The 16758-nt window shown below is 37.5% G+C and overlaps 1 protein-coding gene across 2 annotated transcripts in view; it reads left to right on the forward strand.

Moving 5' to 3' along the window:
• Positions 1-35: 35 nt before the first annotated feature.
• The window catches only part of KNTC1 (kinetochore associated 1), a 70345-nt gene continuing 53622 nt past the window's right edge, over positions 36-16758 (forward strand). For both annotated transcript variants that reach the window (XM_065904322.1, XM_065904323.1), the window contains exons 1-16: positions 36-142; positions 2261-2439; positions 5633-5753; positions 7241-7356; positions 8214-8292; positions 9060-9137; positions 10681-10715; positions 10948-11058; positions 12024-12117; positions 12479-12531; positions 12736-12851; positions 13348-13402; positions 13916-14014; positions 15279-15322; positions 15428-15493; positions 15591-15666. In XM_065904322.1, the coding sequence (XP_065760394.1) occupies positions 2311-2439; positions 5633-5753; positions 7241-7356; positions 8214-8292; positions 9060-9137; positions 10681-10715; positions 10948-11058; positions 12024-12117; positions 12479-12531; positions 12736-12851; positions 13348-13402; positions 13916-14014; positions 15279-15322; positions 15428-15493; positions 15591-15666 (1272 nt within the window). In that variant the 5' untranslated portion in view covers positions 36-142; positions 2261-2310. The remainder of the gene's footprint in view (positions 143-2260; positions 2440-5632; positions 5754-7240; positions 7357-8213; positions 8293-9059; positions 9138-10680; positions 10716-10947; positions 11059-12023; positions 12118-12478; positions 12532-12735; positions 12852-13347; positions 13403-13915; positions 14015-15278; positions 15323-15427; positions 15494-15590; positions 15667-16758) is intronic.

Below are 16758 nucleotides of genomic sequence, written 5' to 3' on the forward strand. Positions count from 1 at the left end.
AGTCGCCGTAGAAGGGGTTGGGCTTGGTGTTCTCCCGCCAATTTAAACCTGTGGCAAAACCCCTTAAGACCTTAGGAGCGGTTGTGGGAGCACGGATGCGGGGGAGGTAAATTTGAGTGTTCTTTAATTTTTTCAGTTGCAGGTGAGGAGGGGGAGCCACGCTACTATAGGAGCTGGGGGGGGGGGAGGGTGGTTTTAGGTCAAAACAGGAGAAACCTTAGCTCAGTTTGGGGTGTTTTCCCCTTGAGACTCCGGCGGGAGAGTGGTTGGAGTTGTTTCTTTCTGGTCCGTGGCTAGCTGAGAGCACTTAAGCAAGGAGGCCTATTTGAAACTTTCGTTTAATTCGTTTATGTGTTCACTTAGCACCCAGAGTAATCTCAAACTTAATCACATCACGTCACTGGCCTACTTAGTATTTTTTCCACCCTAGCACTGAGGATGAAAGCCAATCTTGTAATCAAGGATTCATTGGTTCCACCGGTTGGTTTAGCCCCCGCAATTTCCCATTCTTTATATGGCCCTACAGCAGCCCCAAACTCTTTCCACCCTCTGCATCTTTGATATTCGGCCTGCATCTTTGTCCCCCCTGAGCCTTGCATAGTTGCCTTGTCTTGTTATTCGGATCTCAGCTCAGTTGTCATCTCTTTCCCCTCCCAGATTTTTCTTATGCGCCACCCCCAACCCCCCCCCCCCAATCACTTGAGCATTATTTGTAGTTGTGCATTTACTTATTTTTTCGTAGGGAAGCAGTATAACAGTTAATAACTGGCATGAATTTGAATCTTTTCTAGCGACATCGTTAACTCATTTTAGGTGACCGTGGCCATTTACTTAGTCCCTGACTCATGCTTCTCAGCTGTAAAATAGGCTGTTGTGCATATTAAATGAGTAATACATTCAAACTATCTTGCCTAGTCAATACCGCATTTATTTTTGTCTGTCTTTCCTATGGGATATGAATTTCATAATGACAAAGACCTTTTCTGTCCTCTTCACAGATGTATTCCCAGCTCCTAGAACAGTGCCTGACACATAGTAGGTGTTCAGTAAACGTTGGTCAAATGAGTGACATACCTGGGAGGCTGATAATATTTCTCTGTTCTTGCAGATGTGGAACTCTGAAACTCAATAGAAGTATTTACTTCAGCCTGTCTTAATCTCCTCCCAATTCCTGCCCAAACACAGCCACTAAAATTATTGTCTATTCTAACATGCCTTGTTTTCGGGCCCTTGCTTACACTCCTAGTAAGAGCTCTTCCAGTATTTAAAAAGCACCTGTAACCTTAAATACTAGCTCAAATGTTACCTTCTTCCATCAATACTATAGTGGATTAGCTGCACTTAAAAGGGAGCGCTTGCATTGAAACCAAGCATTTTTCATGAATGTTTGAAACTGGTAGTGACGTTTCTGGCTATGTACAACTGATATTCCTATTTTATAGAAGAGAATTGAGGAACAGAAAGGCTAAATTACTTGCTTGAACACAACAGGTTAAGAAATGTAAAATAGCCCTAAGTCAAAAATCATTTCTTTCCTGTACTATTACCGTCAAAGATTTAAAAAAATATCTCTGAGCAGTTACCAAAACAACTGAAACTATTTGGTTCTTTTCCCCTCCAGTCTTGATTCAAGCATTGCTTTTCATTTTAGTGTTCTATGCCGGGGAGACCCAGTGAAATGAGTTATTTAAGTCCTTGCTGATGAAATAGTTAAGTGACTCCTAAGGTTACAAACACACTGTTTGGTTCACTCAGAAGCCTAATCGTTTTTTTTCCACCTCTCCTTAACATTTTCATTTATGGTGTAACAGTCCTGGAAACATGAATGGACCTGGCTTTTTAAGTTCGTCTGGAACCTTAACCAACCTAAGGTATCCCAGAGGATATGGATTCAGAAACTTCACTGTTTTTTGCTATTCTGGTTAAGGATTTTTTTTTCAAATGAAAGCTTGTTATAATTTCACCTACATATACAAAATACTAGAAACTCTAGGACACATTGGTAGGATTGAAATTGTTTGCCTGTGACCCTAAACCAGTATGTTCTTCTCTAGTGATAGTCTTAGTTCTAGTTGCATTTATCTTATTGATCCAAAGTGTCTAGTGACTGCAGAAATAACACAGAGAAGTCTCTGTTTATTGATGTGTATGTGTGTGTATATATATACACACACACACATGTATATATATTTAATAAAACCTTTTTATTTCCCAAGGAGCTGGAGTCTATGCAACAATGTAATTTGGTCTGATTTTACAGTTGTCATAGGGAAGGCAGTGATTCCTGAACAGGAAAACAATCTCAGAAACATGTGGAATGATGTTGAGCTGCTAACAAATGATGATACAGGAAGTGGGTACCTAAGTGTTGGTTCAAGAAAAGAACACGGAACCGCTTTATATCAAGTAGATTTACTAGCAAAGATCTCCTCTGAAAAGGTAATGGTTATGTCGCTGTTTTCATTCACAAAATTTTTACTGTGTTTAGTAAGACTAGTAGCCATGTGGTGGTTGTTTTATAAATGAGTATAGTCCTTTCTCAGGGATTCAAAGTTTAGTGTCAAATTACTGGAAATTTCCATCTGAATTCCCCATACATCATTTTAAGGTCAGTATTCCAAACCTAAACTTCATAGCTCCTCTTGGCATTTTAGAAATACAGATGTATGCAAAAATGATACAAAGAATATCTACCACCAGCTTAGGAAGTAAAACATTACCTAGAATTGAAGCAAGCCCCTGGAGTCCCTCCCTGGTCCCAAGCTCTTCTCATACTCCTATTACTGAGGTTGAGATTGTCCAATCCTTTCCATGAATTTCTCTCTATATTTTAACTTTCTTCTTTTAATAACTACTCCACCATTCTCACACCAGGCTTGAAACCTTATTCTCTGCCTGCTATGGAAAGTATTGCTGTTCGTCTTTTATCTTTGATTTTCTTTCTCAGTAATTTGCTTTTGATAAAATTTTGGTGATCGTGGTAAACAAAGATTTCTTTCAGAGAAAGTACAAATGATCTTCTGTCCTAGTATTATAGCCCAGGATTCCTCTGCTTCTCATAGTAAGTTAATGTAATGTTTTAATTAGCTGATTAAGGAAAAAAGTTTTGAAAGGAGGAAAGACCAGACAAGATTTGTAGTTTTTAGAGCTAGAAAGGGAGGGCCTGAGTCTTTGGCAACATTGTTCATCAAAGGTCTCAAAATGTAGGCTTTTGACTTTTTCTTCAAAGGAGCATTAAAGACACTAGCTGATAGAGGTTTTCAAAAAATCTTTCTTCATGCAACTTGTGTCCTCTTGTCAGCCTGTACTGCTTTATGGCATTTGTAAATCACAAATTTATATGGAATTTATAAATATTATGAATAATACAAATAAATTTTAGTCCTTGGTATTTATTTCTAAAAGGCAAGAGTGTAAAAAATACTGTAGGTTCTATAATGAGAAAATGGTATTTCTTTATTTTTTATTATTACCAGTAGCCTTAAAAGATGGAAGTGGCCTGGGCCCCTCTTGATCTCTGAGGGCTACTGTTGAAAAAGGATAGTATGTATTGAGCTTTGAGTTCAGTTAAGAACTAAAATTTCATCAGTTGTTAGCTTGGGGCATTACCTGTAGCAAATGCTGTGTTCACAACCCATGCTTGCATTTGGTAACTCTTTTTAGGATTTTTCCTTAAAGGTACACAGACAGGACACAGCAATAAAAGATACCTAAACTGTGCAAGTCAGTGTATGCCAAATACCAAATGAATGGTACAGACAGGACATGTAGTAGGAGTTCAGAGAATGGAGAGCTCACTGTGGGTCGGGACAATCTAAGGAGCATTTCATAAACTAGCATCTGATTTGGGCCTTTAGAAAAAGGAGGGGAAATGAAAGCACAACTTAACCAAAATATGTGGAATGCAGCCAAATCAGTTCTTAGAGGGAAACTGCATGCATATATTAGAAAAGAAGAAAAATCTAAAGTCAATAATCTTAAGTTTTCAGTTAGGAAACTAGAAAAAGAAAATAGACTTTCCTTGTGATCCAGTGGTTAAGACTTTATGCTCCCAATGCAGTGGGCACAGTTTCCGTCCCTGGAGAGGAATTAAAATCCTGTTGCATGGTGCGGCAAAAAAAAAAAGAAAAATGTCTCAAGGTTCGCAATCCAGACAGAGAATACAGCCTGGGTTAGAATCCTGGGAGGTGTAGCACAGTTTCTTCTTTGGTGTAACTTTTCAGTTTGAAGAGGTTAAGAGTATAAGAGGAATCAGAATGTAGTTTTCAAGAATTACACCTGCAGGAGTTGGCTACTGAAACAGATATAATATGAACTGATTTAATGAGCATATGCTACAGGCTAGGTTCCCTTCCAAGCCCTGTGCTGTTGTGCAGTGGCTCAGTCATCTCTGACACTTTGCAGCCCCATGGACTGCAGCATGCCAGGCTTCCCTGTCCTTCACTGTCTCCCCGAGTTTGCTCAAACTCGTGTCCGTTGAGTCAGTGATGCCATCCAACCATTTCATCCTCTGTCACCCGCTTCTCTCCTTGATCTTTCCCAGCATCAGGATCTAAGCCCTTTATATGAATTAATTCATGACTCTCCAAACCAGCCAGTGTTGTAGGCATTATTATTATTGTTTCTGGTTTACTAGAGAGTTGAGGCATTTGCCTGAGATGACTCAGCTAGTAAGTGACAGCATTCTCAGCCACTGAGCTGTCCAACTGCTTTAAGTTACATATGTGTGGGAAGCTCTAATCAACAGAAGCTGCAAACTGGAGACTCATATTTGGCTTGCAGTGTTTTTTAAAATGTTGACTGAGCTGCCAATATTTAAAATTTAGAATATTTCACATAAAGATGCAGATTTTCTTGGTAAATTGGAAGCTGTGGCCATGCCAGGGTCACATTTCCATGGGGCTTTCATTTTGCTGACTCTAGTTTCTGTAGGGCCTGTGTCCTTCATTTCACAGTACACCACAGCCCCCCTCCCTATTGTAGCCCAGACACTGAGACTTGATGCCAATATTGGTTCATTCATTTGTGTTAACACCTGCTGGTTTCTCCAAGTGTAAGGTCGACCCTTAGGAAACAAAGGCTTGTACTTCGGAATCGTTTGCCCTGTGCTACGGAAGACAGAGGAGCCTGGCGTGCCACAACCCACAGGGTCGCAAAGACTTGGACATGACTTTAAGACTGAGCAACAGCAACAGAAGCAACCCTGGACTATTTCCCTGTTTCAGGTTCTGATGGGATTCAAGATATATCATAGAAAGAAAAGCTTGGGGCTTCCCTGATGGTCCAGTGGCTAAGACTCTACGTTCCCAATGCAGTTCAATCCCTGGTCAGGGAACTAAATCCTGTATGCTGCAACTCAGAGTTTGCATGCTACAACTAAAGACCTTGCATGCCACAAAAAGATCTAGGATCCTGTGTGCCACAACTAAGACATGGTGCAGCCAAATAAATAAATAAACATTAAAAAAAAAAAAAAGGAAAGCTTGACTAAGCAGTTATATGGGCTCAAGAAAAGAGGCCTGTCGAGTGAAGTTTTAAACTTGGGTGCTTAGGACTGTGATGACATTGTTGATAACTATTGTTTAACGTGTATAAAAATGCTTTATTTTAGTCTTATTTTTCCCTCCCCCAGGCCTCATTAAATCCAAAAATACAAGCATGCAGCTTAAGTGATGGGTTTATTATTGTGGCAGATCAATCAGTGATACTGTTGGACAGTATTTGTAGATCTCTTCAGTTACATCTTATATTTGGTAAGTCTAATGTAATGCAGTAAACAAATTGGAAGTCAACTATATCTTGCTACCAATTTCTACAGCGTTGCCTTTTCTTTACTCCATTATTTAGAAGACTTGAAATTAAACTGATTTTAAGAAATGAATCTTGAGTACCGTGTGCTCAGTACCAGGTGGAAAGGATACTGAGATGATCCTTTCTGTCAATAAGCCTAGGGAAAAGCATACTAGGAGAGCAACAGTTGATTTGCATGGTTTTTGTGTTAGTAGAAAACTGGGCTTCCCTGGTGGCTCAGCAGTAAAGAATCCGCCTGTAATGCAGGAGACATGGGTTTGATCCCTGGGTCAGGAAGATCCCCTGGAATAGGGCATGGCAACCCACTCCAGTACTGCCTGGAGAATCCCATGGACAGAGGAGCCTGGTGGGCTACAGTCCATGAGGTCACAGAGTCAGACACGACTAAAGCGACTTAGCACACACGCATGTTCAAATTCCTGGATCTTGTGCATAATTTCAATACCATCAGGAGATATTTGAATACTTCTAGCACTATAAATGTTTAAAAAGTGCTTATGAATGAATTCCTATTGCATTAAAGAGCTTTAAGTATGTATATGCAAATATGGACTTAACAGTAAACTAAGGGACAAACAAATCAGTGGTTTTGTTGGAAAATAGGTGAAAATATTGTGAAACTTTTTCTGAAATTTTGAGAGAAATTGAAGTGTTTGAGAACAGCTGAAAATTAATGATCAATTTTAAAACAGAACTTAGCTGGAAAGGAATCAGAAGGTATGCACGTGAGATCAAAATCTTGATCTCAACATGTAGGAGGACAATCCATATTTTGTGGAATCTTAGCATATCTGCCCTGATGGGGCCACAGGATTCAGTTTCACTGATGGAAAGTGAGACTCTGTCTACATATAGTACTCTGTGTACAGATATTGCTAATGAATAATTTTAGTTATAAACGATTTACATTCTACTGCCTTTTGTCTTAGTCTTCCCATTGCAGTCTTCACTTCCCCCTGGCCTTCTTTCTGTTGTGCAGACAAAAACTTTCACCTCCTTCAAATTTTTGTTCAGATCTGACCTTAACAAAGGGAGCTGTCCTGAGCACGCCAATTAATGACACGACTCTTCCGAGCTCTGTTTCCCTCTTCTGTATCACCTTTGTTTGTGTCATATAATTAGAATGTTATGCTGACTGTTTATCATCTATTTCTGCCTTAGCATTTGAGTTCCATGAAGGTGGGACTCTTGGTAATATTCTCAGATATATACAAAAGGCCTTGAACAATGCTTAGCCTATATTCAGTGCTCAGCAAATATTTATTGACTAAGAGTCAGTAGCATTCCTTTTGACATCAATCACTACTTTCCTGAAATATTTAAAAGAAGCTTCTTAAATAGTTGACTTTAAATAAAATTTGCAATTCTTTGTATTGAAAATAAACATTTTTGGAGGAAGCTTGGCATAACTTTGATTTGAAATTTTCAGATACTGAAGTGGACGTAGTTGGCCTGTGTCAAGGAGGAAAGTTTCTTTTGGTTGGGGAGAGAAGTGGAAACTTACATCTTATTCATGTAACATCAAAGCTAACATTACTTACCAATGTAAGACCTTGTTACCTTGTTAAGTTTTTCATCTCCGTTATCTGAATTCTAAATTATCTCTTAGCTAAAAACTCTAGCAAAGCATTACTTGATTTGTGTTTTAAATTAAAAGAGTAATGTTTCTTAACATTGAATTTAAGAATCATAGCTTAGAAACTGAAAAAATGCACAACCTAAAAGTTGAGAATTGTTTTATTGGGTGGACTTTCTGAGAACTTCAAGCCTGGGAGGCAGTCTTTCAAGGTAGCTCTGAGGGACTGCTCTGAAGAAGTAAGGGAGGAGCTAGGATATATAGGAGTTTTGCAAGACAGACCATATAGTCAGAACATCAAAAGAGTACTGTTAACTAAAGAAAATCAGGTATCTCGGGTTAATGAATTTAATGTTTTCTGTGTATGGGAAGATGCACGAGTGGGCTCACTCAAATCATTCCTTTGATACATGCACCTTTACTATCCAGGGCCAGATTCAGGTGCTTCCCCATCCAGAGTCCCCTTGGTGTACACTTGGGAGTAGCTGCTGTGGCTGAGGGCTGGCCAGTGGGCAGCCTGTTCATATCCATCCTGAGTTCCCTCATGGCTGGATGTGGCCACAGCATCCTTTGTTTGCTGATATGGCAGGCAACATTTTTTAATACACAAAACATATGACTTTGCAATTTCAGTGCAAAGCTGAAAAATTACAGTTTGAAGACTGTATACTTGTCCATAATAGTTTTCCATTTCAAGACTAAAATGTTTGGGATATAGGTAGAATTATTGCTAATGATAATTGATAACCCTCGAGTTTAAAGAAAATAATCTTTGATTGTATTTTTCTGGGTTTAATCTTATCACTTGATATTAATTTGTAATTAGGCTTTTGTTCAGAAAGCTAACGATGAAAATCAATGTACTTACCGGAATCTTGTTATTGAGAAAGATAGTTCAAATGAGGGTAAGTTTTTAAATTTCTTTTTAAATATCTTCTTAATAATGTTCGGTCAAAAAATCAGATTTGTACTTAGTATATTAAGTAAATTAATTTGCGCTAGGTGGCTCAGTTGGTAAAGAACCCACCTGCAATACAGGAGACCTGGGTTCGATCCCTGGGTTGGGAAGATCCCCTGTAGGAGGAAATGGCAACCCACTCCAGTATTCTTGCCTGGAGAATCCCCATGGACAGAGGATCCTGGCGGGCTACAGTCCATGGGGTCACAAAGAGTTGGACATGACTGAGTGACTAACACACAGTTAGACTTTTGGGGTGCAATTAATATTGTTTTAAAAAATAAGTTTATTTTAGATCTTTTCAGAGGCTTAAATGTTAACTCTTAAATAATATATCCTAAACTTTTTACAATTTTAAGAGTTCTATAGATAATTAAGGATACATAATATTCTTTAAAAATGTTCTTATTGGATTTTAGTGTATTTATTATACTTCTTTTTAACACATGTTAACTGGACTTTATTTTGATGTAGCTGAGATTATTTTTTTCTGGTAAATGAAGTTTGGTTTATAAGTTTCAAAGAAGTAATTTTGTTTTTGCAGATAATTTACCAACTCTTTATAAATAACTTTTATCTGTATTGCTACTATATTATTTGGTTATTAGACTTTAAATGAGCAAATGGACATATTTTTAAGCCAGATCCAGACTCTGGTTTAAATTTTATATTGATGTGCCTTTTAAAGAAGCTGGCTTGATTTTATTTTAATAGATACCTATTATATGCTGCTTCTTACAAACAATGGACTTTTTTGTATTACGAACCTTCAGCTTGTAAAAATTCAACAAGGTAAGTAATGTAATATTTTCTTATTACTGATTTGCAGCGAATTTTTTTTGAGCAAAGGGCTCTTTTTTTTAACCAATAGTTTTATTTATTTTTTGTTGGCACTGTTATACTGTTTGTTTATTGTGTCTTCATTGCTGAGCATGTGCTTTCTCTATGTACAGAGCTCAGGAGTTCTGCTCTCCCGTTGTGATGTGCAGGCTGTTCATTGTTGTAGCTTCTTTTCCTGTGGAACACGGGCTCTAAGGGTGCATCGACTTCAGTAGTCGCGGTGTTCCCGAGCTGTAGAGCGCAGGCTCAGTAGCTGCGGTGCGTAGGCTTAGTGGCTTCTCGGCATGCGGGATCTTCCTAAACCAGGGATTGAACCTGCGTCTCCTGGATTGGCAGGCACATTCTTTACCACTGAGTCACCAGGGAAGCCGCACAGCAATATTTCTTATGAGTTTTCCAAGTAATTTTAATATACTCTGAGAATATTTTAGTGTAACTACATACTTTGATACTGGGTATACTTTGAATATTTGTAATATACATATTCTCCAAGTTAGGGCTGCAACAGAATCTGAAGAAATATTTATTTATAGCCTTCGACGACTTTACAACTTAGTCGGAGAGACGGGCAATATGCTAGAGTAGTAATAAATGCTTTTTGCTGGAATGAATGAACCTGTAAACTGAAATGATTGTGTGTTAATAATACAGAGCAGTAATCTAGAGTGTGTTAGTGAATCGTGTGGATCTTATATCCCTCTGAACTGGCAGAGATTGAGGAATTGATTCCAGATATGTATTCAACAATTTTTTTTTTTTATTAGTTGGAGTAACACTTTTTTCTTCAAGATATACTATGTGCTAAGAGGGCTTCCCAGGTGGCATTAGTGGTAAAGAACCCGCCTGCCAGTGCAGGAGACATAGGAGATAATAGTTTGATCCCTGAGTTGGGAAGATCCCCTGGAGGAGGGCATGACAGCCCACTCCAGTATGTTAGCCTGGAGAATCCCATGGACAGAGGAGCCTGGTGGGCTACAGACCATAGGGTCACAAAGGTAATAAAGAGTAGGACCCAACTGAAGCAATTTAGCACACATGCATACATGTGCTAAGAATGTGCCAGATCCTGGGGATACGAGGAGATTTAAGATAAATGTTTCTCTAAAGGTTGATGAAGGAGCTGGACAAGTGAAACAGCTGTTCCAAAAGGGAGTGCAAAGTGATGAAGACATCACAGGTAGCACTTCAGAGCTTGACTAGGAGAGTTAGGGCAGGGAGAAGATTCTCTGAGTAGGAAGAACCTTGGTGAGCGAACGTGTGGAGAGGCTCTATAAGGATTGTAAGACATGCTGGCTGGTGCCCTGAGTACAACATCTCATCACAGTTTATTTCTTTGGTCAAGGGAAAAATTGAAAAGTCACCAGCACTTTATTAATTTCTGACCAGTTGTTCTTCTCACTAGATTGTATATAATTTCATCTTGACACAAAAGGGGAGACTCCTATGTATTTTATGTCATAGTATAAATTTAGCCTACTTTCTCTTTTTCATGCAGCGATTGAAAAGGCAGATGTCAATACAGCTAAGAAGGTAAGACAAAACCACACTGTCTTGTTAAAACTTAAATGCCAGTTTAAGAAAGTGTGTCTGCATAATTGTCTTATGGTTGATTTGGGGGAATTAGCATGATGAAACACTTTAATGATATTCCCATTAAAAGGTACGTTTGTAACTGTTGATTTAACTGATTTTTATCAATCTTTTCAAGGAGTTTGAACTATGGAGCATATATATAACATTCTTATTTTTTTAAATCTTGCAGTTACAAGGACAAATCAAGTCCAGCTTTATTTCTACTGAGAATTATCATACTCTTGGTTGTCTCAATCTTGTGGCTGGTGATTTAGCAAGTGAAATCCCTGTGATAATTGGGGTAATTCTTTTTTTATAAAATTTCAAATTTCTTTTTCTGAAATGTTTCATTAAAATGTAGTTTTGGTAAAATTATGAATTTGTAGTGTATAGCAGAAACGGGGAAATTAGAGAATAAAGGTCATGAAATTAACTCAGTAAGTTAACTAAGTTTCTACATTGGAAAAACTATTGCATCTTTATTTTCACAAATCTCTACCTGACATTTAGCATGTCTTTCAGTTAGGGTTCCCTGGTGGCTCAAATGGTAAAGAATCTGCCTGTAATACAGGAGACCTGGATTCGATCCCTGGGTCCAGAAGATCCACTGAAGAAGGAAATGACTTCCAATATTCTTACCCGGAGAATTCCATGGAGAAGAGCCTGATGTGCTGTAGTCCATGGGGTTGCAAAGAGTTGAGCAACTAACACTTTGACTTTTCACTTCAGCTATGAGTGCAACAGCAGCAAACAAAACATCTAATATCATATTCAAGGAGTAGGCAAAAATTCTATATTGAATTATATTATTACAGCATTTAGAACATTTTTGCTTGCCAAATTTATATATTAAGCAGGCATTTCTCCCCATCTAGTGTATCCTGTTCAGTATTTCATCAGGCTTCAAATAATTTGAAATGAATATTTATGAGTTCTTTTCAAATAGTAGTTATTTTAATGACAATACTTCATCAAGCACTGTATTTATCTCATAATTCTAGAGAAAGTCTTAAAGCTTATCTGGTGTCTCTAAGTTGCCTGAACATGCCTGCTCCTTATTAAATGTTCATGTGGTAGGAGTTCACTGTTCTTTCAATTCTGTTCTCTTGAAAACTAAGAGAGGAACTGGATGATACAGCTAGCTGAGCTTGAATATATATAAATATATTTTGAAATTAGTCATGTACAACTTTGATGTTTCTACTTGGAAGAGAACTTGGGTCTAAAACCAAGTTTGTAATTGACATACTGTTTTCACTTCTGTAGGGAACTGGCAGTTGTGCATTCTCAAAATGGGAGCCAGATTCTTCGAGGAAAGGGATGACAGTTAAGAGTGTTATTGATTCAGAGATTATTAAAGGTAAGAACAAGTTAATGAAACTACTTTTGGTAATTGAAAATGAGTTGTTATTTTCATGTCAATATGCTAAGTCTAGCATGTGGGCCATTTTACCAAATAACTCTTGCAAACAAGCCAGCTTATTATTCTTTGATTGTCTGCATATTTGACTTGAAGTGTTGCAGTTGTTACTCTTCATTTTGGAAGGTTTTTTTGTTTTAGTAGTCATCCAGAAAAGTAGAGGGGAGGGAATAAATGGGAATGGAAACTTCTTGTTTAAGTGTAGTTCTGCCTTTTCATAAGTATGTTATTTACTGTCTTAAATATGGCAATATGTAACCCAGAAACATAGTCCTTACACACCTTGCTTTCTCTTTTGTAGGTGCAAAGAAGTTCCAGCTTATAGACAACCTACTTTTTGTTCTTGATACCGAGGTATGTTTCTGATACTTTGCCTTAAGTATTTTCACTTGGTATTATATTTAACAGTGGAAGTGTTGTCACGGACAAGGACTTTAGCTGGGGTGAATTACTGTCTCGTGTAATGTACTTTATTTCAGTTACACATCAAAAGATAGATTCCCAAATGTAACTTTTTAGTCATTAAGAGGATGTATCAATGAAATGTCTCTTTTGCAGAACGTGTTGAGCTTATGGGATGTTTACACCCTAACTCCCATATGGAACTGGCCTGTCCTTCATGTAGAAGAGTTTCTTCTCACCACAGAGGCGGAGTCACCTTTATCAGTCACCTGGTACATTATGACACTCACATTGATTTCCCTTCTGTTAGAACTAGGTTTCTTGCCTGGTTCTGATAAGATCTTTGCTACCCCGTGGTCTATACAGTCCATGGAATTCTCCAGACCAGAGTACTGGAGTGGGTAGCCTTCCCTGCTCCAGGGAATCTTCTCAATTCAGGGATCGAACCTAGGTCTCCTGCATTTCAGGTGGATTCTTTACCAGCTGAGCCACCAGGGAAGCCCCATTATGTGTTACATTCCAAATAGCACTGTAAACAGACTGACAGGGTAAAGACCATTTCATTGTTAGCTATTAAGAACAAATAGGTAACACAAAAACCTCCAAGTGAATGTGTTAGAAAGAGTGTCAGTCTAGGCCATAAACACTGAGAAGCCAAATTCATTATCTTCTGTGTGAATAAATTTTTATACAAGGATATCACTTTGACTTAGCTTATGTCTAGCAACTGGCTTATGTGATTCACTTAAACCTTCTTTTCTTTTTCAGGCAAGGGATTACAAATCTCAAATTAGTGGCTCTGACAACTACTACTAATAAGAAGGTTTGGGAGAATTTATTTCACATTTGTCCATATTATGTGTTAGAAATAGCATTAATACAAAACTAGTTGTTAAGTAGTGCTCACAATATATTAGCTTTTACTTCACACATGTACTTGACAATTCAGAAATAACCCTGCAGAGAGGTCTTTTTTCTCATCTAAATGAGAAAATGGTATAAATCTCTGTTCCATACTCTAATTGGAGCATTTCCACAAGAAAATGTTTATTATAGTGATACTTCATAGTTCTGACACTGAGGAATTACATTTGCCTTCGGAATTACATTGGCCTTAGTTTAAATTGTAAAATGGACTGCAGGTAGCAGATTTAAAAGATGGGACAGGATGTAATTTTATATGTAACCTTTAAATGATACAGTAACAAATTTACTTATTTTTTTCATTTAACATTGTATCAAGTGTTTTCATCTATGTCCTGGATTGTGAAGTGCTATCTTGTACTTATAGGTTTATATTGACCTAAGAAATTCATTGCTGTCCTATTTTTCTTAGATGAAAAACCTCGTGGTCTATTCATTACCTGCAATGGAAATACTGTATTCTTTGGAAGTATCTAGTATTTCTTCTCTGGTCCAAACAGGAATTAGCACGGTAAGGTGACATGTATTTTGAACTACTTCATAGCAACAACAACAAAAACAATTAAGAATAACTGAGTTAAGAATGAGAGAATGAGTGGAACCTAGTGGAATACCTGGATAGATCTCAGGTTTCTAACCATGTTTATTGTTATCAGAGGTCCTGAAATACATTTATTTGTAGGAGGTCAGTTTTCATTTAAAAAGACGAGAAAATTAATTGACTAAGACGTCAGTCAATTGCATATTCAATTTTCTTGTCTGTTCACAGGGAATATAAATGATTGTTAATTTGGGAGAGGTTATCACTTTTTACTTACTTTCTAACTAAAAATATTAACTAAATAATAATAAATTTAACTAATAAAATAAGATAAATTTAAATAATTTTAACAAAAAATAATTTATTTTTTAACTAAAAATTTTATCCTAAAAAATTTTTTTTACTATGTTTCATCTCTTTTTTATATACACGCCCTGTACTTTTTCCAAACCATTTGGAAATTACTTGCAGACATCATAACTTCTCATCTCTAGTTTTAGCAGGTATCTCCTAAAGAGTCAAGCCATTCTTCTAAAACATAGTCATCACACTCACAACATTTAACAGTAATGCAATATTATTGTGAAATATGCCATCCAAATTCAAATTTTACCAATAGTGCCAATTACTTGAGAACTTTTTTTTTTCCCTGACCTAGGATTCAGTCAAGCATCACAAATTGAATTTTGTTGTTGTGGTCACATGGTGGTTTACTTTAATCTCTAAAACTTCCTTAGTCTTATTTTGGTCTTTTCCGACACATTTTCTTGAGTACTAGTAGAATGGTTGAATGTTCCTCCGACACATTTTCTTGAGTACTAGTAGAATGGTTGAATGTTCCTCCATTTGGATCTGTCAACCTCATCATGATTAGATTTGTGCTATGCTTTTCTGGCCAGAATCCTGCATAGGTGATATTGTGTCCTGACTGGATCATGTTAAGGGACTCAAGTTTACTCATCTTGTTATTGGTGCTATTAAATTTGATCACTTGGTTAAAGCAGATTTGCCAGATTTCTTCCTTGTAAAGGTACACGTTCCCCCTGGTAATTAGTAAGTAATTTCTGTGGTACTATTTAGAGACTATGGGAATATATTCTTTTCCTCAACAGTTTTTCCCAGTAATTTTAGAATCCATTGATGGATAATTTCTGCCTAAACCAGCTGTTACTCTAGTAACTATAAAGTGGATTATTTCTGTTTCTCAATTTTAAGCATGTTTTTGCTCTTGTAGGATACCATTTACCTTCTGGAAGGAATTTGCAAAAATGATCCAAGGTAGGTCACATTTTGTTTATCAGATACATCATTAAATAACAGCATAGTTAAAATTTACTTGCTAATATTAAATGACAAATGTCAATATTAAAACATTTTTTTCAGTCTGTCTGAAGACTCAGTCTCCATTTTAGCACTCAGATGTCTTACAGAAGCTTTACCAGAAAACAGGTAACTTCTCCTTTTCTTCTGAGCCTTACCCCTTAATGGAAGACTTGAATTCCCTGATTAATAAAAATTTTACTGAAATTTTTTTTCAATTTTTCAGATTGAGTCGGTTACTTCACAAACACAGATTTGCTGAAGCTGAGAGCTTTGCCATTCAGTTTGGACTAGATGTTGAGGTAATTATTCATGTATTCATTCATGCATTGAAAGCATTTCTTCATGTACTAGAGGCTGAGGAGACAAACAGGTAAAACATGATTGAAATTCAGTGTGATCAGACCTGTAATTAAGATACTACCAAAGTAGAGTAAGGGATTCAAAGGAGGTATTGAACTTTTAAGTAGGGTGGGAAATCTTCCTGGAGGAGGTAATTTTATGTCAGATCTTGAAGATATTCCTGATAGTCCTGGGAGAGGAAGGGAATTCTAAGTATTAGGACACATGAATAAAGTGAGGGATGGAACTTTCCTGGCAAACCAGTGGTTGGGGCTTCGCCAACCAAAACAGAGATGGGGTTGCAGGTTTGATTGCTGATCAGGGAGCTAGGATCCCTCTTGCCTGGAGGCTATAAAACCAAAGCATGGAACAGAAACAACACTGTAACAAATTCAGTGAAAACTTAAAAAACAAAAATTCATCCCTTATTAAAAAGAAATTCACATAGATGTTAAAAAGAAAGTAAAGGAGTCTTAAGGTTTCCAGGAACTCCTAGTAATTAGTCAGAACTAGCATGTAGGTTCAATGTGCATAGAAAGAAAAGGTGATGATGGAGAAGAAGGTCAGAGTCTGGAGGGCTTTGTGTGCACTACAGAGGATTTAAGTTTTGTTCTGCAGGTGATGGGGAGCTCCTAAGAATTTCACTGTATAAAGAGGGGAAATTGATAATGGGATTGAACCTGTATCCAGTTGGAAGACTGAACCAGTGCAGCAAGGTAGAGACATACAGGAGGGAAGGCCAAGAGAGGTGTGTAGAAGGTAGAAGCAGTGGGGCTCAGTGATCAAACAGGGGGTGATAATGTCGGGAAGGGACTTGCAGGTCTCTGCTCAGCACACTAGTTGGAATGTGATGATATGACTTAAAAATGAAGAGTGTCGTGAAAGAGTTAGGGATAGCATATAAAGGGTTCTGCCTTATGAACATTGCATGTGTGACTTCCCTAGTGGCTCAGTGGTAAAGAATCTGCTGCCAATGCAGGAGATAGAGGTTCAATCCCTGATCCGGGAAGATCCCACATGCCAGGGAGCACCTAAGCCTGTGTGCTGCAACT

The sequence above is a fragment of the Muntiacus reevesi genome, chromosome 13, assembly GCF_963930625.1.
Source record: "Muntiacus reevesi chromosome 13, mMunRee1.1, whole genome shotgun sequence".
Taxonomy (NCBI): Eukaryota; Metazoa; Chordata; class Mammalia; order Artiodactyla; family Cervidae; genus Muntiacus; species Muntiacus reevesi.